We start from the raw sequence: 14,975 nt of genomic DNA on the forward strand, positions 1-14,975 counted from the left end.
GCCCAACAAAAAAACATCAAAATTAGAATCAAACTTCCAACATACAAAATAACACCAAACAGCAACACCCTTTTCTGAATATTGAAAGAGTGTTTTCTCTTCTCTTTCACAATTTTAATCCTTCCCTGTTTGTGATTTCGCTTGTATCACCTCCCTTAACAGGGTTCCTTTTATAACCGTCACCCAAGGTACGTGCCCCCCAGGCTCTCTCTCTCTGCAGTGAGTGACGCCGCCGCCTCCCTTTCTTCTCTCTCTTGCCCGCCAGGTCCCAGTGTCTCCTTCCCTACAGCTGCTGACGGCTGTTGCAACTCCACCCGACAGACTCTCATTCCTAGCATTCACACACGCCCCCTTCACCCTCACTCTCTCCTCCTTCCCCTTCATTTTCCATCATTCTCTCCTCTCTCTCTCTCTCTTTCCCTCCCTCCTTCTCTTTCTCAAGACAGACTCTAGCCGACAACCACACAGCCAGAACTATAACCTTTTGTCACCAATCTTCTTTTTTTTACCCCCTCACTTTCCCATCCAAAACAGAACAAAAAAAAGACAGCAAAAAAAGAGAAAAGAAAAAAAAAAGAAAATCACATCGTGCTCTTCTCCTTTAGAGAGCTTTCCGTGCATCTCTGCACTTTTGGCTCACCTTCTTTCATCCTTCTTCCCCTTCCTTCTCCTTGGTTCCCTCTGGCGCAAAGCTCCTATTCTGAGTTCAGGCAACCAGGAGGAAGCTGCCCGACTAGCGTCCCCCCCTGCTCTTCTCCCTCTTTCCCAGACTCCACTTTGGTGCCACCATTCAGTGCCACTCACTCACCGGAGTAAACTTGGACCTTATTCCTTGGACCTGGTCCGTGCACATTTACGTCAGCAACACTCTCTCCGAAACTCGTACACTTCCCTCACCCCTGCTGCCTGCTCTTGCGCGCGGCCGATCGCATCGCACCGCACCCAAGCGCAATCGCATTCCGCCATCCCGTCCCTCCCGTCGTGTCGCATTTCGAACCCCTATTCCGCCACCTGAGATAACAACACCGAACGGAAACGCTACCGCCCTGCAACGCCGTCGCAGCACCAGCATATATTTCTTGTGTGCTCTTGTTGCATTGCGTCGCGTTGGACACCCACCCGCCCAGAGCGACTGAGAGCCGTTCTCCATGTTTAGCAGGTTCTGGTCCTCTGACTCCCGGGGAGGCAAGCCCACTGAACTAGGCGACACGCTCGACGCTACCGCCGGCTACACAGTCAGCGCCGCACATGACGATGCATGCGCTGTCCACGCCTCCAAGAGGCGGCGTGCCGACAGCATAGACAACGACGCGCAGGCCGCCGACGTCCTGCCCAAGCGACCCAAACTCAGCGACCGAATACAGGAACAGATCGACAATGCCGGCAGCGTCATGGACAGCCTAGACTCGGCCGAGGACAAGATCGAGAGCGCATTTCAGCTTCAGATCCTCATCAAGCATGAGGAGAAGCGACTCATCGACACCCGCATAGCCGAATGCCAGGCAGCCCTCGAGCAGCTACGACGCGTCCACCTCAAGCCCTACCCCATCAACTGCCCGACACCCCAGCAGATGCTCGACATCAGTGCCGGCAAAGGCCACAGCCTGCAGCGGCCCGACGAGCCCGTCCCGACCTTTGCGCCGCCCTACGGGGTGGTCGACGGCCCATATTCGCGCCACTACCAGCGCTGGCTCATCCCGCACCGCGACTTTGACGGCGTTGACTACGATGCGCAACAGGCCGACCCGTCGCGCTCCAAGGCCTCCTTCGCCGAGGGCCGCACCACCAGGTATAGCTTTGGCGAGCCCTCGGCCTTTTCCAGGGGCCGCCCGTCACGGAGCGCGCCCTCGGCCAAGCTGCAGGCTCTTCAGGCTGGCCAAGCTCCGCGCAAGGCCACTGCCGGCCCCTGCGTTCTCAAGCGCTCTGACGGCCAGGTTGTCAAGCTCGTGTGCATCGACTGCCACCGCGAGAACTTTTCCAGCACCCAGGGTTTCATCAACCACTGCCGCATTGCCCACAAACGCGACTTCAAGAGCCACGAGGAGGCCGCCGTCAAGTGTGGCCAGCCATACAAGTCACCCGAGCCTGGCAGCACCGGTAGTGCCACTTCTGCCGAGGAACGCACCTCTGCATCTGCGCCTACGCCTGCGCCTGCACCTGCGCCTGCACCTGCACCGATACCGGCGCCGGTGCCGGCGGCTCCTCGCCAGAGCTGTGTCGTGAACCCCCTGGTCAAGTCTGGTGGGACCGACATGACTTACAACGAGGCGTGCGCCTCTCTCAGTGCTCGACTCAGGGACGTCATCAAGGTTTACAGCCAGGACGGCCCGAATTCCAAGCCCACCGCCACCAAGGTTAAGGTGGAAAGACCGAGGGCCACTGCTGGTGAGATGGAGGCGTCCTCGGAGACCCCCCACCTGTCGCGGCTCTTGCAGCGCCGCAAGTTTTCTGGAAACCTGCGCGAGCTGGTCAAAGATGCTAAGACGAGTGTGTCCCTGGATGACATAACGCCCGACGAGGACTCTGACGACGGCGAGCCCGTGGCCGCCACCGCAATGGTTGCCCGCACGCCGGTCGTCAAGCGCGTGCCGGTGGTGAGCGCCGACACCCCCACACCTACCGGCCGTCCGATCAGCAGCAAAGCGGTGGCCCACGGCATCAAGACGTCGGACTCGCCGGCACCGAACAGCAGCAGCAGCAACAGCAACGGCAACAGCAACGGCGGCGGCGGCAACAGGCACGGGTCGTCTGATGAGGATGCCGAGATGGAAGAGCCCTCGCTCAGCCCGACGACGCTCATCGCCAACAACGCACCCTCCCTCGTAAGCGACGACGGAGAGTACGACGACTCTGACGAGGGATCGTCGGACGCGGGCCACGGCGAGGAGCTGGAAGACGCGCACTCGCTGTCGGACGTGGCCGACATCACTATGGACGAAGACGGCGACCACCCTCACCGGACTCTCCGACGGACCTCGACAGGAGTGTCGAGCGCCGTCAGACTTGGCAGGGAAGATGCCAAGCAGAGAGTCTCGTTTATCGGGGCCGTGACGGGCAACAACGGCAACGAGAGACGGAAGCGCAAGGCATGACTGGCTCATGCCTCGCGACTTGCATGAACGAGTTTAAAAGAACATTGACGAAACTATCAAGATTAAACAGCCAACAACCAAACCAAGACGAAAAACACTACAACATCTTGCATAATCACTTCTCTTCACCTTCGACTTTACCATCTTTCAACACTACTCAACTTTATTACTATTTTATCTTTTTTACTTTTTTATACTTTTTTTTCCATCCCCGCTATGCCTGGGATGGGATTCTTTCTCTTTCTCTCATATCCAGGATGGAGTAAATGACACATCGGGCTCTTTCTTTTTCTTTCTCCTCTTGGGAGGGACGCGTATTTTGCTGTTCCTGGTGGGGGGGGGGGGGGGGGGGGGGGGGGGGGGGGGGGGGGGGCACAGGGTGGGTGGTTTGCGTGTAGAACAATATCTCTTCTTCTCAACGTTGTTTTTTCTCCAACCTTTCTACAAAATTGTATGTATTTCTGTTTCTTCTTGGGTTACAGCGGTTATGGCTTCTGGCGGCGCGACGGTTTCGGGTTACAATGGGTTCCTTTCTTCTCTCTCTTCTTCTCTTTCTTGCTCTCATCCTTCTTTTCTCGGAGCATTTGATGATGAAGAGGGACGGGGTGAAATCGTACGAAACAGCGTACGACTACAATGAGAAATCTTCACTCTGTTTACTTGTTCGCGTCTTGATATATGAAATTGTGATATGTTGATTAGATCATGGAAGATGACTAATTATTACTACTATTAATAAGTCGTACGATTTATATAAGACGTTTGTTTGCGTGATCGCTGTTGTTGTGGACCATGGCGGTTGCGGTGGTGGTGGTGGTGATGGTGGTGTGCTATAAGGTTGCCGGACAAGGTTCGATGGCAGGGCTGGACCTGCGTTCCTCACAGGAGAGCAGCTACGACGCCGGCAACACCGACCAACATGCCGGGAGCATTAGCTGCCAGCTCGGCGGCAAAGTTTGTCGTGGGCTCGGCGCCGGCGGAGGAGAAGATCTCGGTGGCGGCGTCGTCGGTCGAGGAAGAGGAGACCTCGGCCGTCGACGTCGTCTTGCCCGCCCCAGTGGATGTGGGCGTCGTCGTGGTGACGCGGGAGCAGTACTGGGTGACCTGGTTCTTTGTCGATGCGGCGCGGGGGTCGTCGGGGCAGTTGTTGTAGCAGCTGAAGTTTCTGTGCGTCAGTATTCTTGCGTATTCCTCCTGTCTTCATTCACCGTTTTCCTGTCTCGGATGGGAAGATGGACAGGACCAAGGAATGAGGACAATAGCAACGAGGAGAGAGAAGACAGAAGAAAAACTCACGTTGCTATGGCCTCGTAAGCACGGCATAGACATTCAAAATCGGATGATTTACAGGCGTCGGCCTGATGAGTTGTTAGCAATGTATATATATATATGTGTGTGTGTGTGTGTGTGTGTGTGTGTGTGTGTGTGTGCGTAGAGAGAGAGAGAGAGAGAGAGAAGGCGGGGGAAAGGGAGATGGACAAGATATAGAGGGAAAAGACGAGGAAGGAGGGAAGGAGGGAAGGAGAGAAAGAGAGGGTAAAAATAATAAAACAGTCAAAAAACACACCTTGGCAGTCTCCGAGGTCAAACAGCTCTTGACTATGTTCTCAGCAAGGCAGCCATCATCAGACGAAGCAGTTGATGTCTGAGCGGCGACGGAAGCGGCCAGCATGGCGAGGGGGATGAAGAACTTCATTTTGGGGTGACTGTTGGGGGATCAACAATGAATAGATCAGCACACGCACAAGTATGTGGATGGGTTGAATTTGAATCTTGAACTGGATAGAGGAGAACAGGAGAGAAGAGAAGAGAGAAGAGAAAGAAAGAAAGAATCCGCGGGACACATGAGGGCACACCCCTTTTTATCTTTTCCCTCCTCCTCCTCCTCTTCCCGTCTGCCCCCTTTTCCTCCCCGATGAACCGTTCCCGGATGGTACATTGTCCGAACTATTTCCCGTATAAACTCTATACGACGACAAGTCCTTTATCCTCGCCCTCGCTACAGATACGCGGTAGAGGTCCAGGTCCAGTAGCATTAACGCCATGTGATATAGCTCCCCCCTTGTTCGTATCCAAGACAGGACAAGATTACTCGAGGTACAGAAGAGGCAAGCACCCCGCCAACCGGAGAGGGATGTGAACGGGTCGGGGGGGATACGACACGGTACGCCGTATCATAATACGGTCTAGTCTATCCGAGAGTTCCTGAGGATACGGGAACGGAATACGGGCTGCAAAGCAGAGCAAATGCAAAAGGATGGGGGGTGGGGGGGGGGGAGAGGTCAGAGAGCAGAGAGGTCAGAGACAGACTGGGGGGAGGGGGGAGAGAGAAGAAGAAGAAAAGGGATTTTGAGGCATGTGTTTGTTGTCTAGCACATCCTGTCTCACTTTTTTCTTCTTTTTTTTTTGCAGCTTTAGTAGGTAATACTTTTCGGGGGCAGCAGAAGAGAAATGCAACTAGTAGAGAAGAAAAAGAAAGAAAGAAATGAATGAGTGTAATGATGGTGCATGTCAATATCAGTGCTGCGGCTGCACATGCCATATGCCATTGAAAGGGAGGGATCATGACATGTCAACCTGGGGTCGATTGGGGGGAGTGAGACAGGGCAAGGGACTATCAATGATTCATCGGGGATAGAGTACATGTACTGCTCGGCAAGGTATTGGTATTTTTACGAGATTAGGCAAATGTATCTGGGTAGAGTACGAGGGTACGATTACAGCCATCTGTAAATGTACGAGTATGTTGATATATATATACATGTATATAGTAATATTATTACTGCTGCTCGTACAGTAGAGTAACGGTTGCGGCCATGACTTGGGATTGTACTCGTAGTAGCCTGGGGGGAAAGGGGGGGGGGCTTTTTTTGCTGTGAGACTTGTCGGCGCTGATGGCTCAAAAGAAAAAAGAAGAAGAAGAAAAAAAAAAAGAAACACCATTGGCATTGTCTGTGCTCGTCCCCTGTGCGTCGGGGGGACACCGTGATCCGTCAGTCATCGTATATCGATTGACTCGTATATATATTATATGCGCTGATGCCAGATGGGGATCGCTCGACGCTCGTATCATTGAAAAATTATTTGTTTATTTCAATTTTTTTTACACGCATTCTCGTACGGATATTCCACGGTTTGCTGATGAGGTGCTGTGTACGAAGTACGACGAGTATGCAAGTGCCGTATTACTCGTAATGTGTTATTAATAGTAATACTCTAATACATGATATTATAGCATTGATTCGCTATTACTACAGTCTACAGTCTACAGTCTACATGTATATTACTACCCGTACTGCTGCTGCTGCTGCTGCTGCTGCTGCTACAGGTAGTTATACCACTGCTACTGCTGCTACTGCTGCTACTGCTGCTATTACCGCTATCACTGCTGCTGCTACCACCTCTCATAGCTGCGTACATGCTCGTACCTCATCATCACGCTCCCCTCCCCCTCTTCCCCACTCCCCTTCCCCCACCGCCCAAACAAGCTGTCAGCTAGAAACAGTCCGACCCCTCCATCTTGAACCTCAACAACGCCCTCATGATCTCATCATCGCTGTGATCATTGACAAGACCCCCTCCTCCTTCTACGTCTTTGACCCCCTTATTCATCACATCCGCAGCATGGCAACCCCTTCCATCCAGATTGACCGCATCCTCGCTGCCGTCCCGGCTACCAACCGTGGACATCCCACGCAGCTCTCTACCGACCCCAAGGGCAGGAGGATAGCTTATGCCGTAGGCCAGATCCCAAACTTTGCTCCATAGAATTTCTTCTTCTTCTTCTTCCTCTCTTTTTTTTTCCAGAGATTTTTTTTTTTTTTCGTTTTCCTTGCTTACGATTACGTATATTATTAGTCCGGTAAATCTATATTCGTGCGGAGCATCGACGACCCATCCGACAGCAAAGAGTACACGGGCCACAACTCGGCCACGACGGTCGCGCGCTTCTCGCCCAGCGGCTTCAAGGTGGCCAGCGGTGACGCGTCCGGGATCCTGCACGTGTGGGAGCCGGACAACATCGACAGCACCTCGCGCAAGGAGTACCAGATCATAGCCGGGCGTCTGAACGACGTCGCCTGGGATGGCGAGTCGCAGCGGGTCATAGCTGTCGGCGATGGCCGCGAGCAGTTCGGGCGCTGCATCACGGCCGACAGCGGCAACTCGGTCGGCGAGATCATCGGCCACGCCAAGTCGGTCAACGCCGTGGCCATGAAGCCGCAGCGGCCCTTCCGCGCCGCCACCGTCAGCGACGACGGCAACATGGTCTTCTACCACGGCACGCCCTACAAGTTCCAGGAGAAGGTGGCCGCCCACCGCAACTTCGTCATGGGCGCCGCCTACTCGCCCGACGGAGCCGCGCTCGTCACCGTCGGCGCAGACAAGCGCATCCAGCTGTACGACGGCAAGACGGGGGAGCCCACCCGCCAGATCGGCGAGGGCGAGCACACCGGCAGCATCTTCGCCGCGTCGTGGTCCCAGGACGGGACGAGGCTCGCCACCGCCAGCGCCGACCGCACCGTCAAGCTCTGGGACGTCGAGGCCGGGTCCGTCGTCCAGTCCTGGTCCTTCGGCGACGGCCCCGCCGCCGTATCGCACCAGCAGGTCGGCGTCGTCATCCCCCACGGCCGCGACGACGGACTCATCATCAGCGTCAACCTCGACGGCGACCTGTCCTACCTCCACGAGGGGAAGCCCGAACCCGTCAGGGTCGTGCAGGGCCACAGCAGGGGCATCACCGCCCTGGGGACCGGATCTGCCGACGGTGCCGGCCCCGCCACTTCCCTGTGGTCCGGCAGCTTCGACGGCCGCGTCTGCCACTGGGACGTCGGCACCGGCACGCCCGCCGCCGTCGACGGCCAGCACCACACCAACAAGGTGGCCCACCTGGCCGCCCACGCCGGCAGGACGTACACGGTCGGCTGGGACGACGTGCTCCGCGTCGTCGACGAGTCGGCCAGGGCCTTCCTCGGCGACTCCGAGTCCAGGCTGCCGGCCCAGCCGCAGGATGCCGCCGTGTCGTCCGACGACGGCACCGTCTACGTCGCCACCTCGTCCGGCCTGGCCGTCTACTCGGCCGCCAGCAAGCTGGTCAGGGAGCACTCCCTCCCCTTTGCGCCCTCTTCCGTCGCCGTCTCCGGCTCCACCCTCGCCCTGGGCGCCGACTCCAACTCTGTCAAGGTCTACAACGCCGCCGGCTCCGGCACCAGCCTCGAGGAGGTCCAGACGCTGACGAACCCGACCGGCACCATCTCCGCCCTCGCCTTCTCCCGCGACGGGTCCCACCTCGCTGCCGGAAACGCCGCCGGGAAGATCTACGTCTACGCCGCCGCGGGCGGCTGGGGCCTCGTCTCGGACCGCTGGTCCGCCCACACGGCCCGCGTGACGACCATCGCCTGGGACCCCTCGGGCGCCTACGCCGCCAGCGGCAGCCTGGATACTAACCTCTTTGTGTGGTGTCTCGAGAAGAAGCTCCAGGGAAAGAGGATCAAGGCGGCCAACGCGCACAAGGACGGCGTCAATGGTGTCGTCTGGATTGATGGAGCTACGCTGGCCAGTGGTGGTGGTGACGCGGCGGTCAAGATTTGGAAGGTCAAGGATCTGCCTTGATCTCTTGTTATTCCTTTTGAAATTAGAGACTCTTGATTTCGGTCCACATGTTTGATGAGAAAGAGCGATTACAAAGAGGTCATGCCGTCGTCTACAATGCAATCAAGTCACATACTCTGACATGTAGAGACATCCTTCGACAGCGATCGTACAGTTGGATCCCAGCTCCTAGTCATGCGTCATCCGGGACGCCTGCTCCGTTTGAGCGGGGCCGATACCCCAGATGCTTCCTATGCTGGTCTCGGCTCTGGTCTCGTTGGTCTTACCGGCAAAGGGGTCGTGAGACGGCCATCGCGTCCGGTTCTCCTCCGAGAGCAGATCCGCCTTATCGATGGCTTCTTGGAGGTGGTGGCGCCTGGCATATGTCAGGGTAAAAACAGGATCCAAGAGAAGGATGGTGAACGGGGTGAATAGATGTGGATAGATGAAGGATGGGGATGGAGATAAACCTACTGCGTCGTACTCTTTATGGTGTAGCCCTCGTCAGAGAGGTGCTCTGCCAACTCAGTCTGGTGATCGTCCATGAGACTGGTATTAGGAACGACGATGAGCGGAAGACCTAGTTTCCAGGCGTCGAGGATGGTCCCGGTGCCTTTTGCCGTGACTCTGTCAGCAGAGAAATCTCACCTGTCTCTTGTTACGGGGGAGGGAGAGGAAAGAGAGATACGGACGGGACGCACCGGTGTGGGAGATCACCAGCCCCATCTGGCGTTCTGAGCTCTGTCGACACGCCATCATCTCCTCCCCGAACAGATTCCGACTGAGACCGAATACCTCGACCGTCATTCCCGACGGGACGAGATGCAGGCGCGAGGACAGCTTCCCCTCCGCCCACCCGACGTCGGGACCGCACTGGATCCGCAGGCTGGTGAAGCCCTTGGCGGAGAGGTATGCCCAGAATGAGGGCTCGAGCACGGCGTCTGTGAGGTCTCGAAAGCCAACGGTTGCGCCGACGGTGACGAGGCAGTTTCGGGGGAGGAGTGCCATGGTTGGAGAGTGCTGGGAGAGCAAGGAGGCGGGGTGGGGAGGGACAGCGAGATGTGATCAAGTCATTGTCAGATACATCCAGGCAGTTTGGTTCATTCCAATGGCATGGGAAGAGTTGTTGAAGGTGAGAGTCTGTTGTAAGAAGAGTCGAAGGGTACGTACCTGGCGGATCCCGAGGGTCGCAGTCCTGACCTGAACTTGACCCCCTGGGCCAACATCGGCTAAACACCAACTGTTGCTACTCGCTTCTCCCCGGCCCAAATTTTTCGCTGGGACAGCGATTGTGCCTCTGTCCCTGCGGTCACGCGTCCCAAACCTGGACAGGCACGGATCGTTTGCGTGTCGACTGTCCCACGTCCTCCACCCCCCTCCTCCCGTCTTTTCCATATCAGTCCCCGCACGCGCAATGGCATCGAATTCAACGTCAAGCGCTGCCGCACGCCTGTGCGCCCTGGCCTGCCGACAGGCCGCCCCGAGGGCTAACACGGTGCAGCGTATCGCTATCAGATCGACAGCCACCACCTATCGTCGGCAATTTACCACTACGATGTCGAGATGGGAAGGGGAGCAGCCGCCAAAGGATCAAGAGAAGAAGAAGAAGCAGCAGCAGCAGCAGCAGCAAGTGAAGAATGGATCGGAGGAGGAGCAAGGTTCATCGCCACCTGCTGCTGCTGCTGCACCTGTCGTCCCCCCGGCCCCTGAGCAGATTCCCGGCATGACCCTTTCCGACGCGGCGGCCGAATTCAAGAATCTCGAGATCCTGGACATCACGGCCAAGGAGCACGGGTACCGCGACTTTGACGAGTTCGTGTCGCGCCACCCCGAGAAGGGACCCATGGCGCCCAGGGTGGAGAGGGAGTTTGAGCGCTGGGTGGCGCAGCTGGACGAGACCAAGGTCGACAAGAACTCTTGGTGGCACGACGAGGATGACCCGGAGATGGACTGCGAGGAGGTCGAGGACTTTGACGAGGACGACATGACAGAGATGGCTCACGCCAAGCTCGAAGAGATCAAGGAGATGAGGCAGTATGCTCGACGGGCTGTATATGAGCTACCTCTATTGTCCGGTATGTTTTCCCCCTCTCTCCCTCTCCTTGTCGTATCCTCTCTATAGAGAGAGGAGATACGTAAAAAATCTAAAATCTAAAAAATCAAAAATCAAAAAAGAAATGAAAAAAAAAAATAAAAAGCTAACAAGACTACCTCCACACAGAACTTGCCAAACCCTTCGAACCCCCTACGTCCAAGCAGGTCCTACGATGGCGATACACAACCTACTTTGGCGAGTCCCACCCGGCCGAGAGCAAGGTGGTGGTGCAGTTCTCCCCTGACGACCTGGGCCTCACGGCCGTGCAGGCGGACAAGCTGCGCAAGCTGGCGGGCACGCGGTACAACCCCGAGACCCAGCTGGTCAAGATGAGCTTCGAGGGTTTTGAGCACCCGGCCCAGAACAAGCGCCACCTGGCCGACGTGGTCGGGCGGCTCATCGCTTCAGCCAAGGACGGATCCGACACCTTCGCCGACGTGCCCCTCGACACCAGGCACCACGTGGTCAAGCCCAAGCCCCGCTTCCCCAAGGCCTGGCTCATGACCGAGGAGCGGCGCAGGTTCCTCGACGAGAACCGCCAGAGCCTCATGCTCGACGAGGTCCAGCGTGCTCAGGCGGGGAGCGTCGTCGACGGCAAGGAGGCCATCGAGGGGTACCTCCTCCGCAAGATCAAGGAGGACCAGGAGAAGGCGGCGGCACAGCCTGCCGTTGCTGCCCCCGCCAAGTCGAATGCTAGGTCCAAGGTCAGGGCCTAGACTGGGTCCTTCTGGCAGGAGGCTTGGACGGTTGAAGGGGCTTGCATATGACGTGCGAGCTTCTCTCTGTATCAAATCATTTTTTTTGTGTGTGTATCACATCATGTTTGTGTGTTCTATATCAGCGGATGAGATCGTCCAACCCCCCCCCCCCCCCCCAAAAGGGAAAAAAGAGGGTCACCTGACGTAGGGAGTAGTGTAGGGGGATTTCTAAAAAAAAACCTGTATAGTAGTAGGAAAGGATGCGTGTGTGTGTGTGTGTGTACTATCTTCACGATGCATATATAAAATTCAATGATGGAAAGAAAACACTGGTAGCTCTTTATCTTGAGAAAATGGCGTAACAGTACGTGCGGGTGAACACGGCTCCTCACCATTATGAGACTCGGGAGTCTTGGAATCTAGGAATCTAGCTTGTCCCGACAGAGTGCTAGAGTTGTAGATGATATTACCCCCATCGGACTTCCTCCACGGATCAGAATTTCAGAGGCGGGGGAGGGGGGAAGAAAAGAACAAGAAGAAAGGAAGAAGAAAAAGAAGAAAGCAGAGTGACGTCAGATAAGGACCTCGGCAATGAGTGTGCGAACCAGTCTGAACAGTCAGGTCAATGTGATGGCCTGTGGGATACAGGTAGAGAGAGTACTACGACGTCAAGGACTGACTGACTGACTGACTGACTGTCCAACCGTCCAACCGAGGCTGCCGGACCACCCCCGCTCATGAGATCGCTGGAGCTCCCTGGAGCCTGGCCCGTAATCTGTACCGGCAGGCCAGCTAGAACTTTGTCAGGGGACCAGTACCACCCACCCCAAGACGCTAAGGGGTATCATTCTAATTCATTACGGCGATACAGCGATACAGCACTTACTCGTACCGATCCAGTGGGCTGGGGGCTCCCCTGGGCGGTGCGCGCGAGGCTTGCATCGACGCTGCAAGCCACCTGTAACTTTTGTGGTGGCGGCTGGTTGCTCTGGAGAAAGGGCCGGCATGCCTTCGTCGGGGCAGCGTGAGACAAGATAATATCATCTACCTGTTCTACCTGTGCAGGTGCACATTTCTAATACCTGTACATTTGAACTCCAGGTCCTTTGACAATATGATGACGGCTAGCCGTCCATCGGTTACGCTAAGTGTCGGTAGTCCGTCCGACTGAGCTAGAGTACTTGTAGTATTATTATTAGTGGTACTGTAGCTCGGTCGCAGCTTGGATGTGGCACTGACCTGTTCTCCTCCTCTTTGTCTCTCTTAAACAATTATCCCTTCTCTTTTTCATTATCCCTTCTCTCTTTATTATCCCTTCTAATTTACTGACATCATTCAACTCAACTCGTACCTCTCTCTCTCTCTCTCTCTCTCTCTCTCTCTCTCTCTCAACACTCTTCATCCTCACAGCTACAAGACGTTTCATCACATTTTACCTCTTCATCGTCATCATCATCATCTTCTTCTCCTTCTCCTTCTTCACCTTCATCTTCCCCATCCCCCCCCCCCCCCCAAAAAAAAAACCCTGTGATACCTCACCATGGCCGACGAGACAAAAGACAGCACCTCCACTACCCTTGTGCTCCCACCCTTTCAGCCCTCGGCCGCTGAGGACATCGGCCCTCGCCATGCCGAGCTGCGCGCGAGCTTTCGCGCCGGCCGCACGAAGGACATGGCTTTCCGCATCCAGCAGCTGCGCAAGCTGTACTGGGCCGTCGTCGACCTGGAGCCCCTCCTGGTGCACGCGGCGTACAAGGACTTCCGCAAGGCGCCGCACGAGACGGTGCTGACCGAGACGTCGTGGATCAAGAGCGAGTGCCTGGACATGATTGACAACATGGAGGAGTGGTCCAGGGACCAGCCCGTGGTCGGCGTTCCGGCCAGCTTCTGGCCCATGAAGCACCGCCAGCGCACCGAACCCCTCGGCACCGTCCTCGTCATCGGCGCCTTCAACTACCCCTACCAGCTCACCCTGCTGCCAATGGTGGGCGCCCTGGCCGCGGGCAACACCGTCCTCGTCAAGCCGTCCGAGTCGGCCCCCCACTCGGCCATGGCCATGCGCCAGGTGGTCGAGCGCCTGGACCGGTCGTGCTACGCCTGCGTCAACGGCGGCCTGCCCGTGTCCCAGGCCCTGCTGGACCTCGAGTGGGACAAGATCGTCTTCACCGGCGGCAGGAGCGTCGGCCGCATCGTCGCCCAGAAGGCGGCCGAGACCCTGACGCCGACCCTGCTCGAGCTGGGCGGCCGGAACCCGGCCTTCGTCGCCAAGGGCGCAAACGTCGAGCTCGCCGCCCGTCGCCTCCTTTGGGGCAAGTCCCTCAACGGCGGTCAGGTCTGCATCTCCCACAACTACGCCCTCGTCGACCGCTCCCTCGTCGGCCCCTTCATCGGCCAGCTCAACAGGCAGTACCGGTCCTTCATGCCCCGCGGCGCCAAGAGCAGCCCGGACTTCTGCCGCATCATCAACAGGGCCGGCTTCGACCGCATCAAGGCCATGGTCGACAACTCGAACGGCAAGATCGTCATGGGCGGCGCCATGGACGCCGACGACCTCTTCATCGAACCCACCGTCGTGCTCACCGAAGATATCAACGACAGCATGATGACGGAGGAGAGCTTCGGTCCTGTCTGGTCCATCGTGCCGTACGACAGCCTCGACGATGCCATCGATCTTGCCAACAAGGTCGACTCTACGCCCCTTGCCCTGTTTGCCTTTGGCAACGACAAGGATTGCCAGAAGAGTGAGTTCCCGCCCACGTACTCGGATGAGGAAACAGAGAGAGAGGGAGAGAGGGAAGCATAGGGGACAATGTGCTGACACGACATGCCAAAATAGTTCTCAACTCAGTCACCTCGGGTGGAGCCACAGTCAACGACTCGTACATGCACTCCTCAATCCCCTGCGCGCCCTTTGGCGGCGTCGGCAAGTCCGGAAACGGCACCTACCACGGCTACTACTCCTTCAAGGCCTTCAGCCACCAGCGCACCATTGCCAAGGTGCCCGCCTGGGCCGACGCCCTCCTCCGCGTTCGCTACATGCCCTACTCGCCAAAGGATCTGTCTCGCTACCAGTACATGAACTCGAGGAGCATCAACTTTGACCGCCAGGGCAACGTGGTCAAGGGCTTCCGGTACTGGGTGTCGCTCATCCTGTGCCTGGGTGGTCAGGGGGTAAAGGGGACACTGGTCAGATGGGTTGCTCTCTTAGCCATCGGGCTAGCCGGACTGCGGTCTCGGCTGATCCAACAATAGGTGAGAGGATAAAGGAGCGTATCCGCTGTGGGCGGGTACTCCTCTTCCTCTTCTTCTCTTTCTTCCTTCTCTTCTGTGTCTGTATGGGTATGTGTCTCTCAGGTCAAATTTTTTTTGAGAGGGGGAGTAATTTGTATTGGTACCTTGAGTGGATGGGATGGACATGCGGGTGAATTTGCTAGGTCTTGATTTTGACAGAAGGAATAAGACAAAGTTTGGCTTTTCCAAAAAAAAAAAAAAAAAAAAATT

The 14,975-nt window shown here is 56.6% G+C and overlaps 6 protein-coding genes across 6 annotated transcripts; 4 read left to right on the forward strand and 2 right to left on the reverse strand.

Annotated features, from left to right (window-relative positions):
* Positions 1-1,148: 1,148 nt before the first annotated feature.
* GMORB2_1037 (ADA HAT complex component 1) lies at positions 1,149-3,092 on the forward strand (the record flags this gene model as incomplete). The annotated part of the gene is made up of 1 exon (XM_035463019.1): positions 1,149-3,092. One exon carries the CDS (start codon positions 1,149-1,151, stop codon positions 3,090-3,092), a length of 1,944 nt encoding a protein of 647 aa, XP_035324443.1.
* Positions 3,093-3,971: 879 nt separating this feature from the next.
* GMORB2_1038 (GPI anchored serine-threonine rich protein) lies at positions 3,972-4,788 on the reverse strand (the record flags this gene model as incomplete). Its single annotated transcript, XM_035463020.1, has 3 exons — positions 3,972-4,248; positions 4,389-4,450; positions 4,660-4,788. 3 exons carry the CDS (start codon positions 4,786-4,788, stop codon positions 3,972-3,974), a joined length of 468 nt encoding a protein of 155 aa, XP_035324444.1.
* A 1,928-nt stretch (positions 4,789-6,716) lies between these two features.
* GMORB2_1039 (WD40 repeat) lies at positions 6,717-8,702 on the forward strand (the record flags this gene model as incomplete). The annotated part of the gene is made up of 2 exons (XM_035463021.1): positions 6,717-6,830; positions 6,951-8,702. The coding sequence occupies 2 exons, from the start codon at positions 6,717-6,719 to the stop codon at positions 8,700-8,702; spliced, it is 1,866 nt and encodes a 621-aa protein (XP_035324445.1).
* A 168-nt stretch (positions 8,703-8,870) lies between these two features.
* On the reverse strand, positions 8,871-9,689 carry GMORB2_1040 (beta-1,4-N-acetylglucosaminyltransferase; the record flags this gene model as incomplete). Its single annotated transcript, XM_035463022.1, has 3 exons — positions 8,871-9,057; positions 9,156-9,294; positions 9,383-9,689. 3 exons carry the CDS (start codon positions 9,687-9,689, stop codon positions 8,871-8,873), a joined length of 633 nt encoding a protein of 210 aa, XP_035324446.1.
* Positions 9,690-10,095: 406 nt separating this feature from the next.
* GMORB2_1041 (small subunit ribosomal protein S35) lies at positions 10,096-11,492 on the forward strand (the record flags this gene model as incomplete). The annotated part of the gene is made up of 2 exons (XM_035463023.1): positions 10,096-10,756; positions 10,903-11,492. The coding sequence occupies 2 exons, from the start codon at positions 10,096-10,098 to the stop codon at positions 11,490-11,492; spliced, it is 1,251 nt and encodes a 416-aa protein (XP_035324447.1).
* Positions 11,493-13,014: 1,522 nt separating this feature from the next.
* GMORB2_1042 (beta-apo-4'-carotenal oxygenase) lies at positions 13,015-14,726 on the forward strand (the record flags this gene model as incomplete). Its single annotated transcript, XM_035463024.1, has 2 exons — positions 13,015-14,215; positions 14,311-14,726. 2 exons carry the CDS (start codon positions 13,015-13,017, stop codon positions 14,724-14,726), a joined length of 1,617 nt encoding a protein of 538 aa, XP_035324448.1.
* Positions 14,727-14,975: the final 249 nt, after the last annotated feature.

This window comes from Geosmithia morbida (genome assembly GCF_012550715.1).
Source record: "Geosmithia morbida isolate 1262 chromosome Unknown scaffold_1, whole genome shotgun sequence".
NCBI lineage: Eukaryota > Fungi > Ascomycota > Sordariomycetes > Hypocreales > Bionectriaceae > Geosmithia > Geosmithia morbida.